Source organism: Pipra filicauda, unplaced genomic scaffold (assembly GCF_003945595.2).
Source record: "Pipra filicauda isolate LSUMZ 115617 unplaced genomic scaffold, ASM394559v2 scaffold2_size9829703_pilon, whole genome shotgun sequence".
Lineage (NCBI taxonomy): Eukaryota > Metazoa > Chordata > Aves > Passeriformes > Pipridae > Pipra > Pipra filicauda.
Genome location: NW_024104421.1, coordinates 2,564,659 through 2,589,488, shown reverse-complemented (window position 1 = coordinate 2,589,488; position 24,830 = coordinate 2,564,659). Strand labels below are relative to the sequence as shown.

General features: G+C 49.3%; 1 protein-coding gene across 2 annotated transcripts in view; it reads right to left on the bottom strand.

The window, feature by feature from the left end:
* ADA2 (adenosine deaminase 2) overlaps window positions 1–24,830 on the bottom strand; it is a 51,600-nt gene that overhangs the window by 6,062 nt on the left and 20,708 nt on the right. Inside the window, exons 1-7 of one of the 2 annotated variants that reach the window (XM_039383230.1) lie at window positions 16,045–16,193; window positions 14,660–14,985; window positions 12,115–12,340; window positions 5,054–5,264; window positions 1,875–2,002; window positions 693–783; window positions 284–392 (exon numbers count right to left, since the gene is read on the bottom strand). In XM_039383230.1, coding sequence (XP_039239164.1) covers window positions 284–392; window positions 693–783; window positions 1,875–2,002; window positions 5,054–5,264; window positions 12,115–12,340; window positions 14,660–14,972 — 1,078 coding nt within the window. In that variant the 5' untranslated portion in view covers window positions 14,973–14,985; window positions 16,045–16,193. Of the gene's footprint in view, window positions 1–283; window positions 393–692; window positions 784–1,874; window positions 2,003–5,053; window positions 5,265–12,114; window positions 12,341–14,659; window positions 14,986–16,044; window positions 16,194–24,830 lie in introns of those variants that run through there. The other variant, XM_027726718.2, reaches the window with a different exon arrangement.

Below are 24,830 nucleotides of genomic sequence, written 5' to 3'. Positions count from 1 at the left end.
GTGAGTGCTGCTCCAAGAAGGAAATGGCTACCAGCAATAACTCTCACAGCATGACTCCATGTCAAAGACACTGAGCAACCTGCAGTCAAAAGCAGGGAGTAGGTAAGGGAGTGGTCCTGTAGGAATGCTACAGCAACAGGCTGACATGGGGAGAAGCATAAGGAAAACTGATTATGTACACATGTATACACACACATCATCTTGATACATCCAGGCTTGCTTCTTCTGTGCTTTGCAAGATTTCAGTCTTGCCTCTGTAAGCAATAACAGGCCTCATGCTTACCAGTCTCGCCAGCATGGAAAAAGTATGGCAAGCTGACCCCCATGGAATACGGGATGGTCAGGGCATCCTTCAGGTCCCATAAAGAATGACCTTCATCCTCATCACCAACCTAGAGGAAAAAAGAAAGGTATTTTTGAACACACTTGGGAAGACAGTGGGAATAACAGCTATATATCACTGAGGCGCCAGCTGTACAGAAATTGCAATGCTGTGGGGTGGGGAGCCGATTCTTTCAGGGGATTTTGCCAATTACCCTGAACAAAATCCTTAGCTGGAGGATTTGAAATCCATTAACACTGATTTCAGTACAGCAGCAGAGGTTCTGCCTCTGGTATACAACATATGCCATATCATATAGGTAGTTATATCACTAGGGGTTAATGTGAAGCCACAGAAGAAACACGGTTACCAGGTCGAAGCCTGCCAGGGTGTCTGGGAATTGGGCTCTGAGTGCCATGGCAGTGACGATGGCTTCTTTAATCTGGGAAACATTCAGCATCCTAAAGAGTAAGAGAGAGAAAGCAGTGCAGAGGCTCACTCCCATGGGCCCGCCTTCTTTGGGTTTGACTTGTGAAATGGGGCCCCTAGGGGTATTTTCAAAATGCAAGTTGCTCCCGAATCTGACAACCAGCTTCAGGTCTCCAGAGTAACAGCAGCAGAAAATTGATATTATGAAAGGAAGCCCCTGAATGACCAGGAAATGCCTGGCTAGACCCTGCTGTCACTTGAGTTGAGGCATGCCTGTCTGACTCACTGGCTTTCACATCCACCAAGCAGGGAACACAACAGCATGGAGAGAAAATGTTTAATTTTTTTCCCCTCTCGACTGTTTTCTTGGGAGGTGAGACACTGACTGCATTTCAAGAGAGTTTTAAATTTGGGTTTGTTCCAGCCCTATCAGACTTTAACATCTCGGCTCGTTTTGCAGACACACTGTGTCCATATCCAAGCTGTCCAAAGACAAGCCAGCTCTGAGCTGGAAACGGCACCGTGCTGAACCAGAGCGAGTAAATGCTGCTGAGAGGTCTGCTCTGTTTGCTCAGGATCACCTCACATGACTTCGTGGCATCCGGCTGACTTGGAGAACAGCCTCGTGCCCGCCTGCGAGCAGCAGCACGAACATACCGTACAAAGGCTGCCGGGAGAGCAGCGTCTGCAGGGTCCCACGGGGGCCTTTGCAGCACCAAGTGCCCATACTCGGGCACTGCTGTCGCTGCTTCGGTTCCTGCAGAGCCCGGGAGTGTGTCCAGGCTCGGGAAGGGAGCACGCACGGCTTGGACACACACACAAGCAGCCCTTCCCTTGCTCGTTCCCACACCCAGGGCTCACGGGCTCCCGTCCTCTGGCGCACACCGTGAGCTAACCCTGCTCACTTCGCACGTACGCAGACTTATATAGATGATTTCTCACCCTCAGCCTTTTGCACATGCCAGGGAATGCCTCGGGAGTCAACACCCCGGGTCTGACAACGCACGTGGACATTGCTAACCAACTGTGGCACTTCAGCACTGCTTCTCCTGGCCTGGCCCCCTCCCTCCCAGCACAGCCGGCCACGCAGGGCCACTCTTAGCCCTGCACAGCCTCTGTCTACCTGTGTGCTGTAAATATAATCTTGGCTCCAACAAAGTCAGGGTGCTCCTTCACAAACTGCCTGGTCACTTCCCGATAGGTTGCCACAGACCATGATTTATTGTGCCGGGTGCCATCCAGTTCATACACCTGCAGGATGAAAAGCACATCACAAGCAGTAGTTAGAAGAGATGTTTTACTGGAAGGTGGGAGAAATGAACTGAAGAAAACCTTGGAAGAAACAATGTGTTATAGTCCTGGGAACAGGGCAGGAAAAAAAAAACCCAGCTAAATCTGTGCAGAATATTTTCTTCTTGAAGCCTTTACCAGCAGGCAAGAACCAAGGAATGGTTTTCCTCCCTCCTATGTGATATAAGAAACAAGTTTCTCCATGTTCAGACACGGCAAGCAAGTGCCCTTGAGTACCCAGAGGAGACCATGACCTCTTACTCACGTCTGTATCAAATGCTGGAGTGTTTTGTCCAGCCGTCTGGCGGCTCACACACTCTGTGCCTTGCGGTGGCAGCCTGTCAGCCAAGGCAGCCCCAAGGCATGCGAGGGCCGAGTTCCATAAGCTACCAGCTGGGCTGGGCTTCTGCTCCCCTTTGCCAGAGGTTCGCTCCATGACCTTGAGAGGGTCATTTAGTCTTCCCATGCCTTCTCAGTTCTCTGGCAGCAAACTGGGAAGAATAATTCTTTTGGCATACTCTGTTTCATCAGCTTACTCTGGGGATTCCTCACTACCAAGGCTGTACCCAGGGCTTTTGCCCTGATTTCATCGGGGGTGTAGGCACTGAATACCCCCAGTAATACTAACGCACAAAAGCCCTGCCTGGAGTTGCTCACTCAACGGTGGCTGAATCCCTCCGTTTTCTTCTCACCATTCTTTTCTCTTTCACCCTTTTCCTCCACCCCTCAGCTGCTCCTCTCCACCGTTTTACTTCTGCCTGATGCTGCCCCTTGCAGTGATGAGCCTCACTAAGCCCCCGCGCTGTGCTGACCCCCTTGTAGGCACCAGCAGCCGTGGGGCAGCTGCAGATGCTCAGAGGGAACTCTTCCCCAGCTGCAGCCCATGGGAATGTGAGACTTTACACAGCTGAATCTGCAAACACAGCTGGGCTTGGGGGGCTTTTCCACAATGTTTGCCATTTCACACTTAATCCCAGCGTTCATTTACTTTTCTTCAGGGGCCGCTTCTGGCAGGCTTTGCTGCAAGGAGAGGTTTTGCAGTGTCAGTGCTGTTGTCCAAGCCTTGTAGAGGATCTCCAGCCACACGAGCATCTTGTTATTCCTGTCACACCCTGCTCACCTTGACTAAAACAGCAAAGTGTTTCCCTTCCCTCTCATCCCAGCTTCAGCCTGGCTGTCCCTTCCCTGCCCACGCTGCACTCCAGTCCAGGGCAGTTGCAGCTCCTGGCATCCCTCACTGTGGTACCTGGGCTGCAGGCAGCCTGCCTGTACCTCACAGCACACCGAGCTGCTGGGTGTGAGCAAGCCCCGGGGCTCTGGAGGCTCCCACGTCGGCAGCCAGCATTAGGAGCTGGATGGGAAGCAAATCTTCCCTGCCAAGCCTCCCTTCAAAAGACTTTACAACCGTGTCTAAGGGCTGATGGTAAAGGCAGGGTATTTTCCAGTCAGGCCCAGAAACATGTGTGACCTGGGGGGATGCCAGTGCTTGCGCTGTCTCACAGCACAGGCATTTTGACATTGCTGTTATTTTCTCTTTTGAGGTACCCTGAAGACAGATGGTGACTGAGTTCAGAGCAACTGCCTTATGACAACCCTCAGCAAAGTAAGATACACGTAAGCTTTATGGTCTTCTCCCCCTCCTTTTTTTTTTTAACCTTGTCAAAACACTCTTCTCATCTCAGACACGACTGAGTGGCAGCCTGAAGCCCTGACACCGAGCCCTGTCTTGCTATGGGGCCAGCCCAAGCCTCAACAGGGCAGGGTCAGCAGCCCTGCTCCCCAGCTGTTGGGACAAAGCCAGATCAGCCTCCAAATTTGTCACAGCACCTGCCTGTGTGCTGGTGGGGGTGGCTGTGGAGGCCTGCCCGACAGCAGAGGTGGTTGCCAGGGCACAGACATTCATCTGCAGCTGGCTGGAACCCCCCAGCCATTGCATGCAAGGGCAGGGATTTATGGAAGATGCTGGCAGGCACATTAAGGAGTTAAGCCACCAGCAGGACATCAGCATGGCTACTGAATCCACTGGATGCCGTGGCACCAGCAGCAAACTGATACCTGCATTCCCAAGCACAACCCACCACCACCTCCTGGTCCTTCAGATGCTTCTGGATGAACCTTGTACAGCAGCTTCATTCCTGTTGTAATGGACAGTTAAGAACATGGAGGTAGGTGGTGTAGTGAGGAGCAGCAGCCCTGATTTGTTTGCTTTGGTAAGGCATTTTCCCCTCTGACAGAACTCCCAACTCCACGCTACCCCTCTTGGAGCTGGGCTGGAGGATTGTATGCGAAAGGTGTGCCTGCAGTGTCGAAATTTTCACTGGGAAAGTGGGAACTGTTACACAGCCAAAGAACAGTGGTGTGGTCTGCTGCTGCTTGGGAAGGCATTAGGGCAGAGTGGCTTTGTAAGATATTCTGACCAGCTCTGGGTGACACACAGGGAGAATGGCCTAAACCATTTCCAGCAGATTTTAGTGTTAGGGGCAATGAAAGGAGCAGTTCATGCTTCAAATACATAGCCAAAATTTTAGCTTGTCTGCAAACTGTGCAAGACAGTGCTTTGCCAATTTATTGAGCCTATTCAGAGAAATCATTCTGAAATAAGCTGAGGATTTAAAATAACATAACTATCCCAGAATGAGTCTGTATGCCAGACAGGAAAATTTTCGAGAATAGCTGCCATAGAACAGGTGATTCTGGTGCAGACAAAGCTGAGATACATCTTCCCAATAAGCAAGATTTTGACACAGCTCCCAGTCAGACTGTACAATGCAGTTTTGTGCTGATGCCACAGTAGGTATCTCCCTTAGCCATTAAGAACAAAGCATGTCTCACTTTCAAGCCCTTGCCTATGCAAATCTCCAACAAAGACCTTTGAATATGATCCAGGTTTTCCAGCATCCTTAGAAGGGCAGGTATGCAAACATCCAAAAACTAAATTCAAGATAGGGCTTGAGAAAAGTTATGGAGAAATGAGGATTTAAAAGAATACTAGAGAGGCCAAAAAATACGTACTGCAGGCAGGATAGCTCTTATCTCGACATATTGCACGTTATCTTCATAGAGCTCCAGCAGCCCCTGGTAGAAATAGGCCTTGAACACAGGTGCATAGCAGATAAGTCCAGAGGCAATGAGAAAGACTTCTTCAAATCTTTTCCAAATGAAAGCCTGAGAAGGGTAGGCCTGCTCAGGGGCATCTGTCACCAGGGTCAGGTTTCTCAGCAAGCTGTAGAGAAGGGAAAAGAGAAAGAATGAGGAGAACAAACAGGACAACTGGCTTTCAGCATGCAAAAAGCCACCAGCTGGCAGCTGAGTGTTGGGTACAGGAGGAAATAGATTCCTCCAGGATAGGTGTGACTTTCATTGTCAGAGACCAAGCTTTGTGCACATGACACTCTCCCTCTCTCATGCTCTGGGGAGCAGCAGGGCAGTGGCTGTGCTGAAGGAGGCACATGTTCCCTGGGCAGGACCAAGAGAAGGTGCAAAGCCCTTCCTGCCACAACAGGGGCCCAAAATCTAACTCAGAGCCTGTTGGCACTGCAGTACAACAGTTGTAACAGCAACTGGTGCAACTAGAAAGCATTCAGGTCATTTTTCTGCCACCTGTATTTACTGTTATAATAGCTGGCACAGAAGTCATACAAGACGTGTTGAGCTGTAAGCAGGGTAAGACTAGGTGTTCAAAACCTGCCCCTCCCTTTTTCAAGGACAAAATCGGAGTAATGGGGTTACAAAAGCAAGTATGGTGCTTTTATATCACAAGAATTGCACTCTGCTGCCCAGGGGTATCCTTACTCCCAAAGTAGGCATGTACATTACTCCTGCAGACAACACATTCCCCCAAGCACTTTCAGTGCATGTAAAATGTTATGACACTTGGCCCTCTGTTCACCACCTAAAGGCAGACTGAGTCTCCAGGAGATGCCATGTACTGGGCCACCACCAACCTGCTTATTGAGCTCATAAGTTGTCCTGGTACCTTCGTGTTGTCAAAATATGCCATCTAAAAAAAGCTGGGGGAAAACAGCTGTGAATCACAAATCATTTTCCCCCACCAGTGGACCAACCCTGACACCCTGCCTGCCTGCCTTGCTGATACCTTCTTCAGGTACCTGAAGGTATCTTGTCAGCTGATACCTTGTTCAGCTGACAAGAAGGTCCTGGCTTTTCCTTAGTGGGATGGAAACTCCCACTGTTTCCTCCATAAACTCAGCTGGCATATAAACTTCCTTCAGAAATCCAGAGAGATGGTGGGCAGTGTTATCAAGCAGAGTTTAAGGGAGCCAGTAATTGCAAGATTATCTAATTGTGAGTGACAGCTTGCATTTAGGACAGAGTGAGCATCTGTGCCACAACACCATCCTCTGACAAGCTGATAGCCTTCATCCCACCTGAAGCTTTGTCTCTGGCAACAGCTGGTGGTCACCTGAAGAGGAGTTCATAATAAATTTCTCAGGGCAAAGTCTAAATGGCAGTATAGAGGTGATTAACTTCATTCCTGGGTGGAAAAATGGAAGGCATTGCAGCAAACTGTAGAGCTGTTTGCTTGCAGGTGGGTGGGCTCACCAGCTAGGCCAGGCCTGGAGCTTATCTCGTGTCAGGGGCTAAGCAGGTTCAGATAGAAATACCTTCAGCCATGCTTCAGCTTTCATCCCAGTATATTGTTTCCCCTCAATAACAGCTACTGATCTTTAATAATGTTCTGTGTTTGATGTCTTGGCCTCCGTCCTCATGCAGTGTTCTGCTCTGTTATATGGGAGGTGTGGGTTTGATTTGTGGTCTTATTATCTTCGTCCAGGACGCTTCTGTATTAACACCACCCCCCGCTACAGATGTAAAATGTGATCTGGTCCAAACTCATAAACTAAGACATCCTGGACAGAGATATGCCTTTGGAGTCCCTCCATCATGCCCATAAAACAGAGCCCATTCCCCCAGGATTTGCCTGCTGTTTCACTCTCTAAGGGTGCTCTTCCAGGGGCTGCAGTTTCCTTTCTTCCTCACTCTGTTAATTTCTTTGCCAGGAACAATTTTAGAAGCAAAACTGTTCATAAAGAGACGCTCATACTCTGTTAAGGATGAGATTTTAAATGCTCGACAGTCAGGAAAATTCAGAGTTAAGGTTTCCACAGCAACTTCGGCTCTGCCTTCCCATGCATTACAATAGGGGCTTTGGTGCCATTATCACAGGACACTGGGCAACCCCAGCTACTGTTCAGTAATCCATGCAACCAGAGGAGACTGAGCTGGACCATGGAAGGGGTGGGTAGCGGGGAGCATGCAGCAGTGGGAGACACCGCAGCATCACCCTAGAAACCAGGAATGCAGGAGCCAGGAGCATCTTGGAGGTGCTGATCCAGCTGCCCGAGCTGCAGTGGAGGCCAGCCAGGCAGAAAGGGTGTGCTGCCGCTCGTCAGGGAGGGGAGAGGAAGTTTTGTTTGGGAAGAGCTGGGGAAAAGAGACTTTTCCACTTCCCTCCTGGTTGAAGGGCAGCTCCCCTCCAGCTCCGCACGCCAGCGGAGAGCACCTGCCTGGAGCCAAGAGCCGAGTGGGGCTGTTCCCACCGGCCCTGCAAGCACTGAGGGAAAAACCTCCCCGTGGATCAAAAGGCCGTGCAAGCCCGTTCTCGCCACTCCGTGCAGCTTCGTTTCAGATAAGGATGGGTGGTTAGTCGGGCTCCCACCACTTTCTCCCCTTGTCCTGTGAGAACTCGGCTCCTCCAGCAATGAACGGGCACAGGGCTCCGCTCCCTGCCTTTAAATCTAGCTGTACAAACTTGTGCTTGTTTACTTAGCCTGTGCTCTTGGGCTAGAAACAGCAATAAATCCCCACACCACCCTGCTCCTAAAGGCACATAAATCAAACTGTACTTTTCTTTATAATCCCCTTCCCTTTGAGACTGATTATTGATCCCTACAACTGTTGAAGATTTATTGCATAATAGTTATCCATCCCTGATAACCATATAATCTCCTAAGGGTTCAGGGGCTTTTGCCATCAGTAGCTCATGCAGATGAAGTAAAACTTCATAAATGCATCTTTTCCTTCTTTTCTGGAATGGGCCTTTGCCAGTGATCAGGTGCAGACTACAAATAGCCTTCCATGTCATGTCATATATGCACCAAACAATGCTATTGCAATGGATATGCCCAAAGGGGTACAGCTAAAATGACCAGCTATGGATTATTTATTTTCAACTGTGGGTTTGCTTTCTCTTTTCCTGTTTTTTCCCTCAGTTTTCCTTTCCTGTGCTATAGAATGCAAGGAGAGAATGGTGTTGTTGCCTTGTTTTTAAAGGGATTCCTTTTCCTGCTTCTTTTTCTATTCTCGATGGGTAATTATGCCCCTCTCCTCACTGTAGTATCTAAATGTCTTCCAGTGGTGCATTAAATAGTGTGACTAACATCTGTCACATGTGGTTCGTTCGCTTTCTCTTCCTCTCTCATCCCCTCTTCTTCTCCCCAAGGGGAGACTCGTAGAGGGAGTGGAGTGCTTTGTTTCTGTAGCAGATTTTTATTCTCTCTTTCCCCCCCCCCCCATAATGCACACACTGCCCTATTTTTCTGTGAGATAAGGCAGTCAGAGGACATGGAGGGGAAGGTGATGGTGGTCTGGGTAGCCGCTGGTGCCCAGGGGAGTTGTCCCCGCAGCCTCAGCCGCGGTGTCGGCTCCCTCACAGATGACTTCATCCTGGTGATGGAGAGCTCCGCTGGGCCGGCGGAGCTGCGCTGCCGGGCACGGCCTTAATCCTCGGGCTGCCGGCGGGGGGTGTGCGGTGGTATTTTACAGATATCTGGAATGTCAGTGCTGTTTCCCTAAATATCTAGGGGCATGCTCTTTCTTTAGAGATGGTAGCCATTATGCTGCATCTTGAGGGGGAAAAAAAATGGCATTCTCCTGTATCGTAAAGGACTGAGGAGAAAATAAGTGAGGATTGTTTTTTTTCTTTTAAGTCTCAAAGCAAAATTCCCTTCCTTTCACTGTCTCCTGGCCCATGGTCTCCTGGCTCTCCTAATAGCATCCTTTTGGAAGCTTACCAGTAACACAATACTCCAGGGTCTTGGCCCATGAGACATGTGTGTTTTGAATAGGAATGATTAGACCTTCTCTTGAGGGAAACAAGCAATAACACTTCCTTCCAAAACACACACACACACAAAAAAAAATGTATATGTCCCTAAAAACACAAACAGCAAAAACGTAATGCAGATACCTCTTTCTCCCACCCCTTCCAGGTCAAGGAATGCTGGAAGATGAAGGAGGTGCAGCTTCTCAAAAACATTTCCATTATTCCCTTCACATTTGCTGATCCACTCTGTCTTGCACGAGAGCCTTTCCCTGCTGCCATATTCCCTTGACACTTCCTTGAAACCACCCAACTGTCCATCCGTTCTTTCCTCTGACATCTGCTTTCTCTCAGCTTGTCAGTGCTCAAGGGCAAAGAGGAGCGCAGGAAAGAGGTAGCCTGGGATGCACATGTTCAAGAGACTGGGAGAGTTTCCAGAAACTGAGAAGCAGAACAGATTGGGGCCTATTCCTGGCTAGAGACCTATTTCCAGACGGCCAAAAACATTCCTAACCCCTAGACTAGTACCCAGGGATTAGATGAAAATAGGAGGGGAAGTGCCTCAACATGGCTCTTGTCCGTGTGTTTGCACATTATGCGCAATGACTCCTCTGTGATTTTGTGGTGATGAGCACAGAAGGGCAAGAAATGAAGGACAACCTACTCAAATGAATAAGTGAGCACCCAGGATGCGAGAGATCCAAAGTTGTACTTGCTCTGGCATGTGTTTGCTGAGGAAAATCACTTAATTGGTCTCTGACTCAGTTTCTCCTCCACATTTGGGGAGACCCCTTCAGCAGGGTCTGTCTCGTATTCCTGTGCAGTGCCTGACACGCTGAAGTCCTGCTCTGACTTGTGACTACTAGACAGACAACTAACACAAAAGAAGAGGAATGTGCTAATACTGCCTCTGAAAACAAGTCATGTTTCCAAACAGGAACAGAGGTAACCAAATAATACACAGCTCCAGTCTCCTAGGTGCATAGGATGCCTGGGCCTCAAGCCTCAACCAGACAGAGGCGGAAATACAACTGAAAACAAATACAACTAAGGGTTGCTCCTGAGACAGTTCTAAATACCCAGTGCAATTGCCTGGGCTCTAAGGAAGTGAAGCTGTTTCAAAATCCAATCTCTTGCACATTATTTATGAGTCTCCTGGTGGGGTTGAAAAGAGCTGGTGCTGTCATCTTTCCCTCCTCATCGTTCCCTGTAGAAGTGGAAGGGAGCTAATGGGGAACCAGTTTTCTCTTTGGAAGACATAGATAAGTGACTTCTCACTAGATCTTATTTTGTCCATGATGTGTCAGGGCAGTTGAGCTTCAGGATATACAAGGTCAAGAGTCTGGGGTCTGGCATTACTTTCTGCTTCCCTTCTGTACCTCTGTAAGAGAGGGAGAGTGGGTGATAGTCTGGAGAGTCAGATTCCTCTGCCCTGCCCCTTGCTGTTGTTGAGAAGGGAAGGCAATATCATGCCAAAGGTCTGGCAGCTCCTCAGCTTCCCAACCTGACCTCCTTTCCAGATCTGTAGGGAACAAAGATCAGACAGCTTCCAAGTGGAGGGGACACCAGCTCCCTAAGAGTTAAAAGGTCTCTATTTAAGAACAAAAAACCTCCCTAAAGAGGGAGGCACTACAGTAAACCATACCAAGTTTCACTTAGGAAATGCTGTAATTAGGGTCATCTGTGTCACCTTAATCCAGCCTCTCCTTGTGTGTTGGCATGGCGATACTCTTTCATCACATGACATCCCATACTATTTTTTTCTAGCAGACCCCAGCCCCGGGAGTGCCACGGACAGCAGTGCCCTCTGAATGGATGTCTACTCAATATTTTCCTTTGTCCTCATCGCTCAGTGTCTGACTTCATGCATTATTTAGTGTGCTCTCTCCAGCCCCCACCCTATGAAGAACTGTATGCTTCCTCCTGGCCTTTTAGGCAAGGCTTTGTCCAGGGATCAATGGCCCCTGGATGGGCAGATATGATTCAGTGGGAGGGGGAGCCAGGCTATTCCCAGCCACCTGTAAGTGATTAGATGGTAGGTGGCTGCTGAGCAGCCAACTAATGCCTTGTGTACTGATAATAGGCTGCCAGCAGTTAAGGCAGGAGATGCCTGCAAGGAGAGAAGCTTTTACAAGAGGGTGAGTGATGCTCTGGGGAGCCATTTGAGGTGTGAGCTCCTGGACAGCTATAGGAGGCCTTGCCTGTAAGGGGAGAAGCTCTGTTAGCAGAAGGATGTTGAGGAGGGAAGAGTGCCACCAGACAGAGGTCCTGAGTGGGGTTTGTTGGCTCAGGCAGTGCCCAGGCTGAGACTAACCCCTTGTCTGAGGGCAGGATGGTGAGTCACAGCTCCTGCTGCCTGAGTGAGGGTCCTGTTGGGAATGAGTGCCTCATGCTTCAGGGTGGTGGGTGCCAGTGGTGTTTCAAAGACAGCCTGCAGAAAACAAGGTTGGTGTGTGGAGGGGGAGGTTGGGTTGGGTTTTATTTTGGGCTGCTTTGGGGTTTTTTTGCTAGTGCAGTAATTAACATAAGTAGTTTGCCCAACTTCTTACTCCAAATCAAGGCAATGACTTTATAAATGCCTTTTCTGCTGTTGGGGAGAGCCTGTACATCAGCTACCTGGCTTTCCTCATCCAGTTGTTGGGTACCTCACTGGATGAGGCACTGTGCAGCCCTGTCCCACGCCGGGAGCACATCCAGCCTGGGTGCTGAGGAGAGGTGGGGGCAGGTCACACAAATCTACTTAAACCACTGTCCTCAGCGTGTCTCTGCAAATGACCAGAGTGAGTGCACGCAGAAAACTTCAGTTTTCATGGTCTCTAACTGTGGTGCACTTAGTGCTGTAGCCTTCAACCTCTTATATCACTATTTGCATTTTCTGTGTAAGCAGTCCTAAATGGAGTTCCCCACTTCCAGAGCAGCAAGCGAATGGGACAGTTGGACCAAAATAATCCTGCTGGCTACACAGTGCTGCCATGTAGTATCAGCAGGTTTACAACCCCTCTTCACTCACCTGCTGTCAAACTCGGTCACGTTGTGCAGCTGTTTCCGGTAAGTCTCTAGCAAAACCCACTGGGAGCACTGGGCTGGCAGTGGGTGAGGAGGATGCGGCTTGGAAAAGCGAAATCGGACGGTGCCCGCATGGGTGAAGCAGATGTAGCAGTCGGGGAGGTAGGAGGCATTGTACACCAGCCAGTCCACACTCAGCATGGCGTAGTCGTGCAGGTGTAAGACAGCACCTGGTGGGAGGACAAGTACGTCCTGATAATGAGTCAAGGCAGCTGAGAAGAAGGAACCGAGATTTGATGTGATAATAGTTTGAGTTTGCCCATCCAGGGGCATCTGGAAAAGCTTCTAGATGGCTGTGAGTGACCTCTCCCAGCAAAGAGTGTGCGGCTGCTCTGCCTCCCCCGGGCTAGGGGATGTGGCCCCCTCCACATCAAACACTGGGCAGGCAGAGCGTGACAACTCCCTGGGAGCACAGGGAGGGGGGAAATCAATAGGGAGCTCTGCTTCTCCACTGGGATGGAAAATGCTCCGAGTTATTAAAGGTCTTTCAGACAGACTTTGCTGTGAGCTGGCTCAGGCCCCACTGATTTAAAGAGGAACTCACACAGTAGGCAGCAGTTTACAAGGCATGCTAGCTGAAGCAAAGCTCTGTATCTAAGCTGTTTGAATCCCAGCTTCAATTTTTGCAGCCAGTCTGTGGCTCTTCTTTCAGCTCTCTGAAACTCTGGCATACACCAAAATCCCAGACCATGATACAGTGGGGAATTGCACTCAGATGCAGAAGTACAATCTACTGCTATGCCTTACCAAAAGCATACTCACTTATATTGTACAGCTGCTGCTGGCCAACACAAAGGGCCTCTGGGACACTCTGTTATTGTGCAGTTTGCTGGCAACTGCCAGCCTTCCTGGCACAGGAGGCATCGTCTGTATGCTCACCTTCCTCATCGTTTCATTGGGCTGAAATATCTCCTTTTGCAGAGACTCCTTAGGCCATTGGTGCTTGAACTAAACTTCACCTTTGTAAAGGGAAGATACTGTGAGAGCTGAAGTCTTAGATATGTGTTTTATTAGTCTAGGGGAGACCTCATAGTTAGAATAGCTTTGATGGCCTTAGGGGTAAAGGGAGAACATGAATAGCAAGAACAAGACAGAAGACTGGTACGTATTTGGCATTAGACAAAGTTCAAGACTAAAATTTATAGTGGACTAATCTAATATAGACTGTAATGTGTATAACCTCCCAGTGCAGACAGAGGGACTGGCTGTTAAGATGCTCAGGAACTGTGGTTGCTGCTGTCAGCAGAGCCAGTGTGACAGAATGGCCATGCTGCAGCTGTCTAGATCTGACCCTCCTCTCGCTGGCAATGTCACCTTCTTTCCTATGTGAACAGCAGCAGAACTGACAATAGTGCTTGAAACAACAGGAACTCCCAGGGGCTCTTATCAAGATTAGATCCTACTCAAACAGCTACAAAGATGTGATCTTGGCCCTAAAACCTTATGGCTCTTGCAAAGATTCCAAGAACCCATTTTAATATCTCCTGTGTTGAAAAGTGTTAACTGTTTTGGTTCCAACTTGGTATCAATGATACCCCACTGGAGGTGAAGAGGAGGGGTACTTTTAAATTCTTTCTAGTGTTCAATTTGGCAATGAAAGGATAATGACATTTCTGGCATAGTAATCATTTACGGTAATAGATTAGGATGCTGCAAGACAGGGATCTGCATCCCACAGCAGAAACTGGGAGGGAGAAGTGCTGAAGGTTGCTTAAGGCCCCATCCAACCTGACCTTGAACACTTCCAGGCATGGGGCATTCACAACTCTCTGGGCAAGCTGTTCCAGTGCCTCACTACCCTCTGAGTAAAGACTTTTTTTCTAACATCTAAGTCTCTACTCTTCTAGTTTGATACTGTTCTCCCTTGTCCTGTCACTATCCACCCACGTAAAAAGTTGCTCTCTCTTCCTTTTACAAGCCTACTTTAAGTGCTGGAAGTACTCAGGCTTTGATTTGTATACAACAAGCAAAGAAACTTGCAGTGCTGGAGGTAGCCCCTTCCTCCTCTAGTGCCCCCGACTTTCCAGGTCTGCTGCAGAACCACCCTCAGAAAGTCTTTTTGGGAGATACAGCACTTTTGGCTAAGCTGTGGAATAAGTCAAGGTTGGTAGCACATCCGTGAAATGTGTATGTGGGGAAAAGAAAGGCCCTGGCTGGAACATGCTGAGCAAATGTGGATGTTATGTCTTGTTGTCTGTGCTTCCTCTGCCCTTTCTTCACTCTTGAAAGGCTGAAGGATCCATATTGTAAGTTAAACCAAATGCCACAATTCCTGGAAATGTGTATTCATCCAATCCATCCCCCTCTTCCTCTTTCCCCTTGCCTTGTCCCTGAGCTCAGAGGCAGAGCTTTTCCTGGAACCCAGGGAGCACGACTTACAGCTCTCATAAGATTGCCTCGCGCATCTCATGCTTTGCCTTGGCTCAGCCACAGAAAGCAGAAGGTGAGACAAGGATGGGTAAGATGAGCAATCCTTAGGCCAGGCCTACCTTTAGGCATGCGCTTTAAGATGCTGAACATCACGCTCTGATCAATGAGGCTTTTGGCCCGGAAGAAGTGCATGCTTGGAGGAAACTGTCCCGCGGTTGTGGCTGTTGCAACTTCCTTCTTCTTGAGGTTTACGAGCTTTGCACTGAGCTGCTCTTCCTGCCTACTCAGCACCAAGTTGCCCCCTGTCTGTCGGGCTTTCTCCTCCTGCATTAGGGAGTCCCGGTCCTTCCAGAGTGGGGTGGGAAGGCAGAGAGGAGCCAAACTCAGGAGGAGGTATGCCAGCCTTACACCTTGTCCAGCTGAGGGTTTCATCTTAGAGTTGCACCTAGGAAAGGGGAAAAGATTGAAGCATTAGCAGAGGTGAGAAGTGACATCTGAGCAATGAGCCCTTGGGATATGAAGTTGTTACACAACTTCTGCAGGATGGGCCAACTGGATGCTCAGTACTGAGGGAAGCACCTGGTACCACTGTCCCCTACATTTAAGACTGTGCATTAGCACACTCTCCATGATGCTGATTGCACACAGCAAGACTGCAGGGAGGGTGAAGAGCAGATATTGAACCTTGGGCAGCACATCACACAGACCTGCAACATGGCAAAGGTCTAGCCCTGGAACGGGGGATTGGGGTCAGGACTCTGCTTGCAAGCTGGGATAGAGCCCTGTCTGAATAAGGGGTGCTGGTGATGAAGCCCTGGCTGTGCTGATAGTGTCCCAGGAAGGGAAGCAGGGGCCATAGGACTTGAGGTGCTTTTGGCTTTGGCTTGAGCTAATCAGATCCTGATTCCCTACAGTCAAGAAAAGACCTTGTTGTACCCTTTCAGTACAATCCAGCTCTCAGAGGGGTTATTTATGGGCAGAAAACCCCCCAGGTTCCTCTGCAGTGATAGAGGTGTGTCTCTTCTTTGCAATCCCAGAAGAAAGAGGATGAAAGTTAGACCATGGGAGTAGTACGAGATCATAGGAGAGAGGCACATGTGAAGTCTGAGAGCTCTGCCCTTCCCCAGAAAAGCACAACTGCAACATAATCCTTCAACACCAGGCTTTAGTGGCCCTCCACGGCAGTCTCTGCAGAGCAAAACAGGCTGGAGAAGGGCTCAACATTTTGAAATGGTCCCCTGTGAATGACATAGAAAGTCCCTGCATGTGCACGTGTTTTCTGCTTCCAGGCTCTCCTCCACCTGTGGGCCCACAAGGATACCTTTGGCCCCAGCAGTGGATCCCACGAGATGAAGGTGTGATGGGGGAGCAATCAGCTGGAAAGGGAGCGGGGGGGCAGGGGGTGGGGTGGATGCAGCTTCACATCAGGCCTGGCTCTGAACTTTGAAAAAGAAACATCCTAAAAAAGGTGTTATCTTATCCCTGGTGAGACTGACTCACTTACTGTTAGCTTGCCTCCTCCTCGTATCCAGAGCTCATCCAGCTGCCGCCCGAGAGAGCAGGGAACAGTTATCTCTCCAGCAAACCGGCACTGTCCCGGCAAAGATAAGGAGGCAGGATCCGTGCCGGCGCTCACAGTTCCTCTTCCTGTGCTGCCGCCCCGACTTGCTCGGCTTTTATTTATCCCCGGCCGTGCTGCCTCATGAATATATAAAGAGGAGGAGGAGGCAGGGGAGGTGATGAGAAAACGGGACGGGGGTGCCCGGGCCAGCGGCTGAAGGGAGCCCTGCTCAGACTGTCCCAGGAACACACATTAAGTTCGGCTATCTGATCTGATACAGAGCACAGTGCGTTTAATGCCAACAAAAACACTGCAAATTCTGCTTACTAATGCTTTTTAATCCGAAAAAGCAGCAATTTGTACAATTAGTTTTAAACGATTTTGCCCGGTCTTTGCCAGCTGTGTGGATCAGGCAGATGTCAATCCAGCAGGCTGCCCCTGGACTGCCTCGGGCACACAGGACTAAGCTTGAGCCTGGGAAGTAAGTCAGGTGGACGGGGAACAGTCTGATTTAAAAACAAAACAAAACAAAAAACCCCCAACAGATATAGTAATTTCAGCATTTTATTTTGCACAGTTGAATGGACTGAGTTTTAAACTTATTTAAAACAGATGTTACATAAACAGCTTCCAGTGGAGAACAAAGTCTGTTTGGTTTAATTTAATCAAAATTTTAACGATTTTAAATTTTAATAAAAAAAAAAGAGAAAGCTCTTGTAAGCCAAAAGCTATTGAAAACAAGCCATAGCAGTCACGAAGATCGGTTTTGAGGCAGAGAAAGTGGAATCTGGTCAATAATATGTTATATTTTGTTATCTAGCAATACTGAAACAGACTGAAAGCAGAGTGGACAGCCCACTCTGAATAACCTAGCTGGACACCTGCCAGCTTTTCCTCCTCTCCTGGTCCCTTTACTCTTTGCTGTCATCAAGATGGATCCCAGGATCCATGCAGGGATAAGTCAGGGATCTGCAATACTCTCCAAGCCCTGGCCAGGGCAGCATGGCCAGAGTGCCCCTTTGCCTGCTCCTCAGCAGGACGGGGTATTTCTTGGGTCTGTAGATGACCCTGCTCCCAAAGGGAGATCAAAGGCGTGGAAAAATGACCCAGATACTCTCAGCAGCAACTATTAGTTGATGAAAGCAACCCAAGTATGAGGAGGAAAGTGCGTGGAGTGAAAAGGGATGGTTCAGTAAGGACAAGCATTCTGCCTGCAAATAACTCAAGGGAGTAATATAAGTGAAGGAAGGGAATTGCTCTAATTATCTCGTAGTAGTAAAGCCTGGCATTAGTTTCATAAAACCAAATTCAGCCTAAGCAGTTTAAAAAACTGTCTCTGCAGTGCGCAATCAGGCACTAGAGACAGGTTCCCAATGCGGAGCATTGAGGGGGGTTAAAATGCTGCGTGAAGGATCTCAAATAGCTTACAGCCAGGCAGGAGTCTTGGAAATGCCTGCCAGAGGGCCTCTGAGATTTGCAGCAACTGGTTCATCCTGTCAAATAGAGTTTGAAAAACAAAACCGAAGTCCAGTGCTAAAACACTTTTTAATGGGACTTTTTCACACAAGCAGTCACAGGCATTGCCAGGAGAGTGCTGTACAGATGTTGGGAGGGTTGTGCTAGGAAATAAGAAGGTGTTTGAGATGCTTTGCTTCCTATTAAAATGTGGTACATGCTCTGAAAATAGAATTCATGGTGAAATAAGACCGCAGCTTCTTTTAGGCAGGATCCGTGTGGACATGGAGGGTGGAAGGAGGGAGAACAGGACAGCCCAAGCCAGGGTATGGATGCCACCAGCCAGGAGCCTGTGGGAGGACCTGGGTTCCTCTAGTGCCTACAGGCATTCACAGCCCTGGTTTCAGACCTCCCGGGGAATGGAGACATGGTATAGGAAGACTTGCCCTGTCTGAAGGACTAACAAGGAATGTTATAGGGGTCATTTCCACACCGATGCATCTCTCGGCTAGTTTGAATTCTTTATGAGAAGTGGGTAGCCCGTCTGGAGGTTGTGCAATAGTCCTGTGTGTCTCTCCACAAGACTGTGATTGCAGTTCCTGTCTAGTCTTAGCTGGCTCCTGAAATAACCTGGAATTCCCTGGCTCTGGTCCCACTTGCTGTTTAGCTAGGGCTGATAGGGGCACCAATCATGCCCTCTCTTTCATCAAGTAGCCCAGCTATTCTCTGGTTTCCTGGGTGGTTTGTAGCCCACACTGACCTCCCAGCTGCTGCAGCTGTACCTGGCAGTGTTCCAAAGCCCAGTTTAAAGCTGCCAAGGGTGTGTCAGTGCGAGCTGTAGGCATACCCGTTCTTTATGCCCAGCTGCATGTCAGATGCATGGGAAGCTTTAAATAGCTGGTGGCCAGCACTTAGTGTTCTCAGAGAATTCCCCTTGGTTTGGTTTCAGTTCCATGTGCAGACCAGTTTCTTTCAAACCTTTCAGGCTTCTAGGAGGTGACAGGTACAGTCAACTCCAGAATGTTTTCCCACCTCTCCTTCCTGCATCTTCCCTTCTGCAGCCCCAGACGGGTGTCTGCTCCCACTGTTCAGTCCCTTGCAGCAGCAGTGCAAAGGGAAGCACAAGCAACCGTGGGAGTGCAGGAAGGGGGAAGGACCACAGGGGCAGCAGCAGCATTAGGCTTGTGGATCTGTGTTTTTCACTTCGTCTTTCAGCTCAGCATCTCACACAGTGCTTTACAGCATCCTGCAAAGTCCACCTTTCAGCTGCAGCCTCTGCGTGCAGGGTCACCTTGCTGTGTGCTACTGCAGATCCCAGCCCCAGATTAAAGCCTGGCAGTGTGTGTAGGTGATAGCAAAGGCTACAGTGATAACAAATCCAGCAGAGGCTGGTCCTGAGGCTGTGATGCAATCCTGGCTGTGCTTTCTGTGTGGGCAACCCATCTTGCATAAGCCAGATCCAAACCAAGGGGCATTTCTGAGAGTACAGAGGGGCAGGATGTCTTTTAGCTTCCCTGCCTCTCTGGACATGCTGAAGTCTAAGCTGTGCCCTGGAAATATCACCGAGAGGCCAGGAAAAGAAGGCTGGAGCTGGGAAACATGTTCCCAGCTCACCAGTTATCTATTCTATCCGTGCCAGCTGCCTCATTTGTGACATGGGACCAATTCCCTGCCTAGCTTCAGTGATTATTTGCTGTATCTGCCTGTGAAATAGCCACGGTCCCCTGGACAGTGGCTGGATGGCTGCTATTTGACAGCAAGTCTGCATAAGGGACACAGTTCAAATTGGAGAGGAAAACCATGAGGTAGGACAAGGGGCTGGAATACAGCCATAGGGGAGCAGGTGCACAGGTGAATGAGGGTAAGCTGTGGAGAGTTTCTGCCCCTCTACTGGGCCTGGGTGAGACCATAGTGCCAGTCCCTGGTTAACGCCTGCAAAATGCTTAGAACACATAAAAGTGCTAAGTGTTATAAATTATTATTAAGAATAGCCTGTCCTGGGATGCTTGGGATGATTAAAACCTCCCCACTGGACTGCTAAATAACCCCTGCTTTTGTCTAACTGGGCACAGGTTGGTGTTTTTATTTCTTTCCACCCCACTTTGTGCCCAGCCAGGCAAAAATATGGGCCATTGCCCAGCCCAGCAGGGACATCAGTGAGAGCCCTGGAGCAGAGAGGATACTGGTCTGCCCTGGGTCTTGTTGGCAGCATTGCTCCCCAGCCTAAAGGCAAGCTCTACTCACCCTCAAGGTGCTCCATCCCCCTTTCTGAACCCTCCCTCCCCTTAGCTGCACAACCATGTCTCAGTGCATCTGTCCTTCCACTCCTCAGCTACAGCCATAGCTATCCAATGATTTAAAATGAATAAGACACTTGAGATGCTACAAGAACGGGAGCTGCTGTTGGAGAGAGCCAGGGAAGGAACTAAACACCACAGTTAATGATGAATCACTCCAGGACTGGAGTAATTGATTTGTAATCATTGCCTGGCTTCCAAATATAATAGCCATGAATTCCTCTGACCAGCAGCCGAGACGAGGTGATTGGACTATTCCCAGCACACCTGCAGAAATTCAAATCTTGCTCACAAGAGCAGTCTCAGAGCTCTGGGAGCCAAACAACTCCAAGCTCCAAGAAGAGAAGTGCAGCAGCCAGCACACACACCAAGCTGTTGCTGCTCTGCTGAGCTTAGCATGCAAATAAATAAGTGAAACTGCACCATTTCCTCCAAAATCCTCCACCCGTGCCCATCCCAATTCCCTGCTGCTGTTACCACACACTGTAGGTCTGGGAAGAGGAAGTACAAAACAAAGCGAGCTGGTGTGTATGAGCACCCCGTTGCTCTGGGAGCAAACAGCAGGCTGCCAAGGGCTCCCAGGGCAGGAGCTGAGAGCCTTGGGTATTTGGGAAAGAGGCTCAGCACTATCCAGGACAGGTCCCAGGCTGTCACCAAGGTTTCTGTGCAAAGGTTCCCAGAGGCTATTAGCGAAGCCTTAAGTTTATTCTTCGTATTCTTGTATTCTCTCCCTCTCCTACCTACAGAGGCAAATATGAGAGCAAACTAGGCAACCGAAATATCCTGAAATATTAGCAAGTGTACTTGACTCACTTTCCCTAGGGGATGACTCTGGGGAAGAAAGAAGCCCAGTGCCACTGTGAGAAGTGTTTTCTTGCTTTTTGCATTACTCATATCAGGTTTGCTGCGTGAGCCATGGTATCTATCCATCAGCAGGCTGTGGTGACTCCCAGGGATCAGTGTGTTGGGTGGGGGTTGGCCCTAGTATAAAAAGCGGGGCAAAATTCCTTTTCCTAAAAGCTCTATTTCATCTAAACATCCTTCCCACTCCCATCCTCCTATTGCACCCACGTGACTTTCCCAACCAGAACCTAAAGCCAACCACATCTCTGCCCTAATCCTCCCACTTCTGCCCCCGGAGTCTATCACACATTTGAACAGAGGATTTGAGTTCATCCATGGTCACTACAGCTGTGAGATTCCCTGTGACCACTGCCAGCACATCCCGTGTCTCCACGTCAACCACCTCGCCATCTCACTGGCTCTCCACTTCTCTGTATCTACATCACTCACGTTGCTCCACCATCACAAAGACTTCAAGCCCAATCAGTAAGAAGCACAAGGCCTTGCAGTGGCAAAGCACCGCGTTTCTCTCTCACTCTCTCTCACCCTGGGCTCTCACAGAAGTCCCACCAGAAGGCACATATGCTACACTGCATCCCAAAGCTATGGCTCTATCTTATGTTCTAAGGCTCCAGAAGTGCTTTGGAAGAGAGGATAGCAAAGGCTGGGGGACCACATTGGCAGCTACACCCAACCTTCAGCTGCTCAGAAATCAGCCCGCTCTGTATGGTTTCTTTTCCATTTGTGCACGAGGCAAGCAAGTCAGCATTTGGAATGGGTTTATAATACAAAGTTAACAGTAGTGAGGAGCATTTGAGTTAAAATCTGACTGCCCAAAAGTGCCTGTCTTGTAGCCAAGCTTCATCTTGCCTAGGCAAACCTCCAAACTTTATTAAAAGCCTTGAGATGTCAAAACAACGCTTCTACATCATTCCCTTTACAGGTACCTCCATATACCATACCACAAATGCAGACACTGGCTTCAAGCCAGTCAGCACTAGTAGCACTGCCAGCAAAACATCATTCCCCCAAGCACTACCCAGCTCCTTAGGCAGGGCTGGACTCTGTGGGGATTTATATTGCTATCAGCTGTAGCAACACCTGAGCAACAGAGCTTAAAGCAAGGTGAAGAGTGCTCATCACAACACCAGCCACCTGCCCAGGGTACACACTCAACAGCAGAGCCCAGCCACTTGGGATCATTACAGACAAAGCTCAGGGCATTTCTGGCACGCCTAGACTTGTTCATCCTGTTCTTCAGAGGCATTTCAGCCCAGCCCAAAGCACTGTGCCTCTTGTCCCCTGGCACCTCCCAACCTTATCCGGCAGGTACAGTCTTACCTTCAGCTAAATCACTGCATTGCCCCAAGAGGTGCTCTTTCACCAAAGCAGTACAGCACTCCCTGCATCACCACAGCAAGCAGCAAAGTCCTCAGTGCACCCACCCCAACCTGGCTGACCAGAAAGGTGTGAAACACACAGTTCAGTGCCACTTTTGCAAGACCTTCAGCAACAAGCTGCAATGTGATCACTGAGCTCACAAAGTGAGGCACGGACAGAGGCTTCAAGGAGGCTTGTAGGGTTTTTGAGACAAACAGCCCATGTCTTTTGGTATTCACGAGAATACAACCAGTTCTCAGCCCGCCTTGGGAACAGATAGCTCAAGACCACCTTCTTTCAATCACCGGTGAGCAAGCCTTGGCTCTTGAACCTCACTGAGAATGGCCCCGAGTGTGTTGCTGTGAGGTTCACTGTATAGCCATCAGCTGTGGGTGGAAGCACAGCCGTTGGAACCATCCCTTCCAGCTCCCATAGGATCCCAATCCACACCTAGCAAAGCCCCATCCAGAGTGACATGTTAGGAGACCTGGGGAGCCATTATCACCATCTGCCTAAAACTCACCTTTCCCGTGGCCTTCCTCAGTTTGAGAAACAGCCCTCCCGGCTGAAGCACACAGTAAGATTTTGGCATGTGGCACATACGTGCAGGAATGCTGCTGTCCATCCCTGCTTTGCATTATAATATGTGAGAGCTTCTTCCTTTATGTTCTGCCTGATCGATATGTCCTCTGCAGGCTGCTTCCCGCTGTGGTTTCGCTCTGTTGGTGACAGCCAAGGCAAAATCCCAAGACACATCAGGGATACAGGCATCAGTCAGCGCGTCAGCTGGGAGGAAGCAGCGAGGGCTGGCTGCTCCATGGAGGAAGGTGAGTGGAGGGTAACAGAAGGCAGGATGGGGTAGTGACCACATTGGCAGAGGCACAGCCCCACGATACCTAACCAAGAAGAACAGAGCAGGTCTGGTGATGGGAATCAGGTTCAGCCGACAGTCCAGTGATTGCCAGGCAAGTCCACGGTGATGAGACAGATCCAAGGTCAACTCAGGGACTGAAGTGCACAGGCCAAGGTCCGTATAAACAGGGTACATGGCACAGGCATGGCTGCAACACAGCTGCAAGGTAGCCCAGCTGGGGAGCAAGAGCCTCAGCTAGTGAACAGCAGGACAGGCCCTCACCGGGCCTTTTTAGCAGAGCTTTTTTGAAGAGCTCTCTTCAACATCAGACACTTGTGTGATTATCTAAGTCAGCCCTGAGCCCAGGGAGCCAAACCCCCAGGGGATGTACTCAGAGTCCTGACACTAGACACCATGCTGTGTGAGCCTTCTGAAGGCAGGTGTAGATGCAAGAGATGACTGTAATCTGCTGCCAATCTCCAGGCTGAAGCACCACAGCTCCTAAAATGCCTATGGTAACAGCAGTGGGCATTTTAAAGTAAAAGGTCCTTACCAGACACCCCTATCCTTTCTGCAGCAGTGAAGTTCTCTACTCTTATAATTGATCTTGGTCACACGGAAAGGAATGTGGGAAGTTGCTGCTAAAAAGGGGAGTGAATAGGGGAATTGTAAACCACGTAAAAATAACCATTTTAGCAAAATTTTGAAACAGTGCTGGGGACAGAAATCAGTGCAGTGCATAGGAGTGAATCCTGCCTCAGGGGCACTATGGGCACGCACAGACTTTCTTAAGCTAAAACAATATTCATGTTTTCATTCTGGAGAGGGAAAACTATCAGCCAAACTGAACTTCTGACTCCAGCAATTCTGGTAGTTTCTGTTTATTCACCCTGTTTTGAGTTGGATCTGAACCAGATCCTGTCTGCATCTCTCTTGGGTGTTAAGAACTCACCTCTGTGATGACAGGAAAAATCAACTGCTCAGCATCATGCCATTATCACTGGTCCCTGAGGATTTGTGCTATCCTCACCAGCCCCTGAGGAGAAGAGGGGGCTAGCATCCACCAGCACCCTTTCTGGACCAAGACTGCGGTGTATCAAGGTACAGCAGTGTGCTGGGTTCAAAGATTTTAGTCTAAACTCTGCTTCCAGCTTCTCTCCAGCAAGGCCCTACTTGAAGAAATTAAGCCTGAAAGAAATGAGGCTTTATAAAAGGCACAGAGGGCGCTGCCACAGGCACTGAGACACAGCCAGGCCACAGCTTGTTGGAAGGGAGCACCTCCATTAGCATGAAGAAAGAAGATCCAACAATGGCATTTTAGTTTGTGGGCATCTTAATGGCTCTGAAACTGCTGGCCCACCTCCTCCTGCCACTGTGTCAGCCCAGCATGCCTCACCCATCACCACATGGATGTAAAGCTGTAATTGCCAGAGTGGGGATGGGGGCCCAGGGGAATTCTCTGAAGCAGTCGGGCTCTCCGGCAGCCTGTCAGCTCCCAGGTCCACAATGGAAATTAATCACTGAAGCTCAAGGAAGCGCACCTTGAAGAAAAAAACAACAAACACCACTGACTATGCTGAGGAGGCAGGGCATGTCCAGCCTGTTGAAATGACATGGTAATTAAAACTTAATGAAAAGTGTCATTTATCGATGAGTTGTATTAACCTTGTCTGAAACCATTTGGACAAATTAAAACTCCTCTTGGCCTTTTCCTGCCGCGTTAAAAGCAGCAAGTCACGAAACAAATCAATGACGCCAGCCACATTGGCTCTTTGTTTGGGGCAGAAGAAAGCTTTGCTTTTGGAAAGCTTCAGCTGGCATGGCTTCAGCCAGCAAGACACTGCCTCCTGGCCTCTGCCAGGGCCCCTGCTGGCGAGCCCTAAAAGAGATTGCCAGGGTAC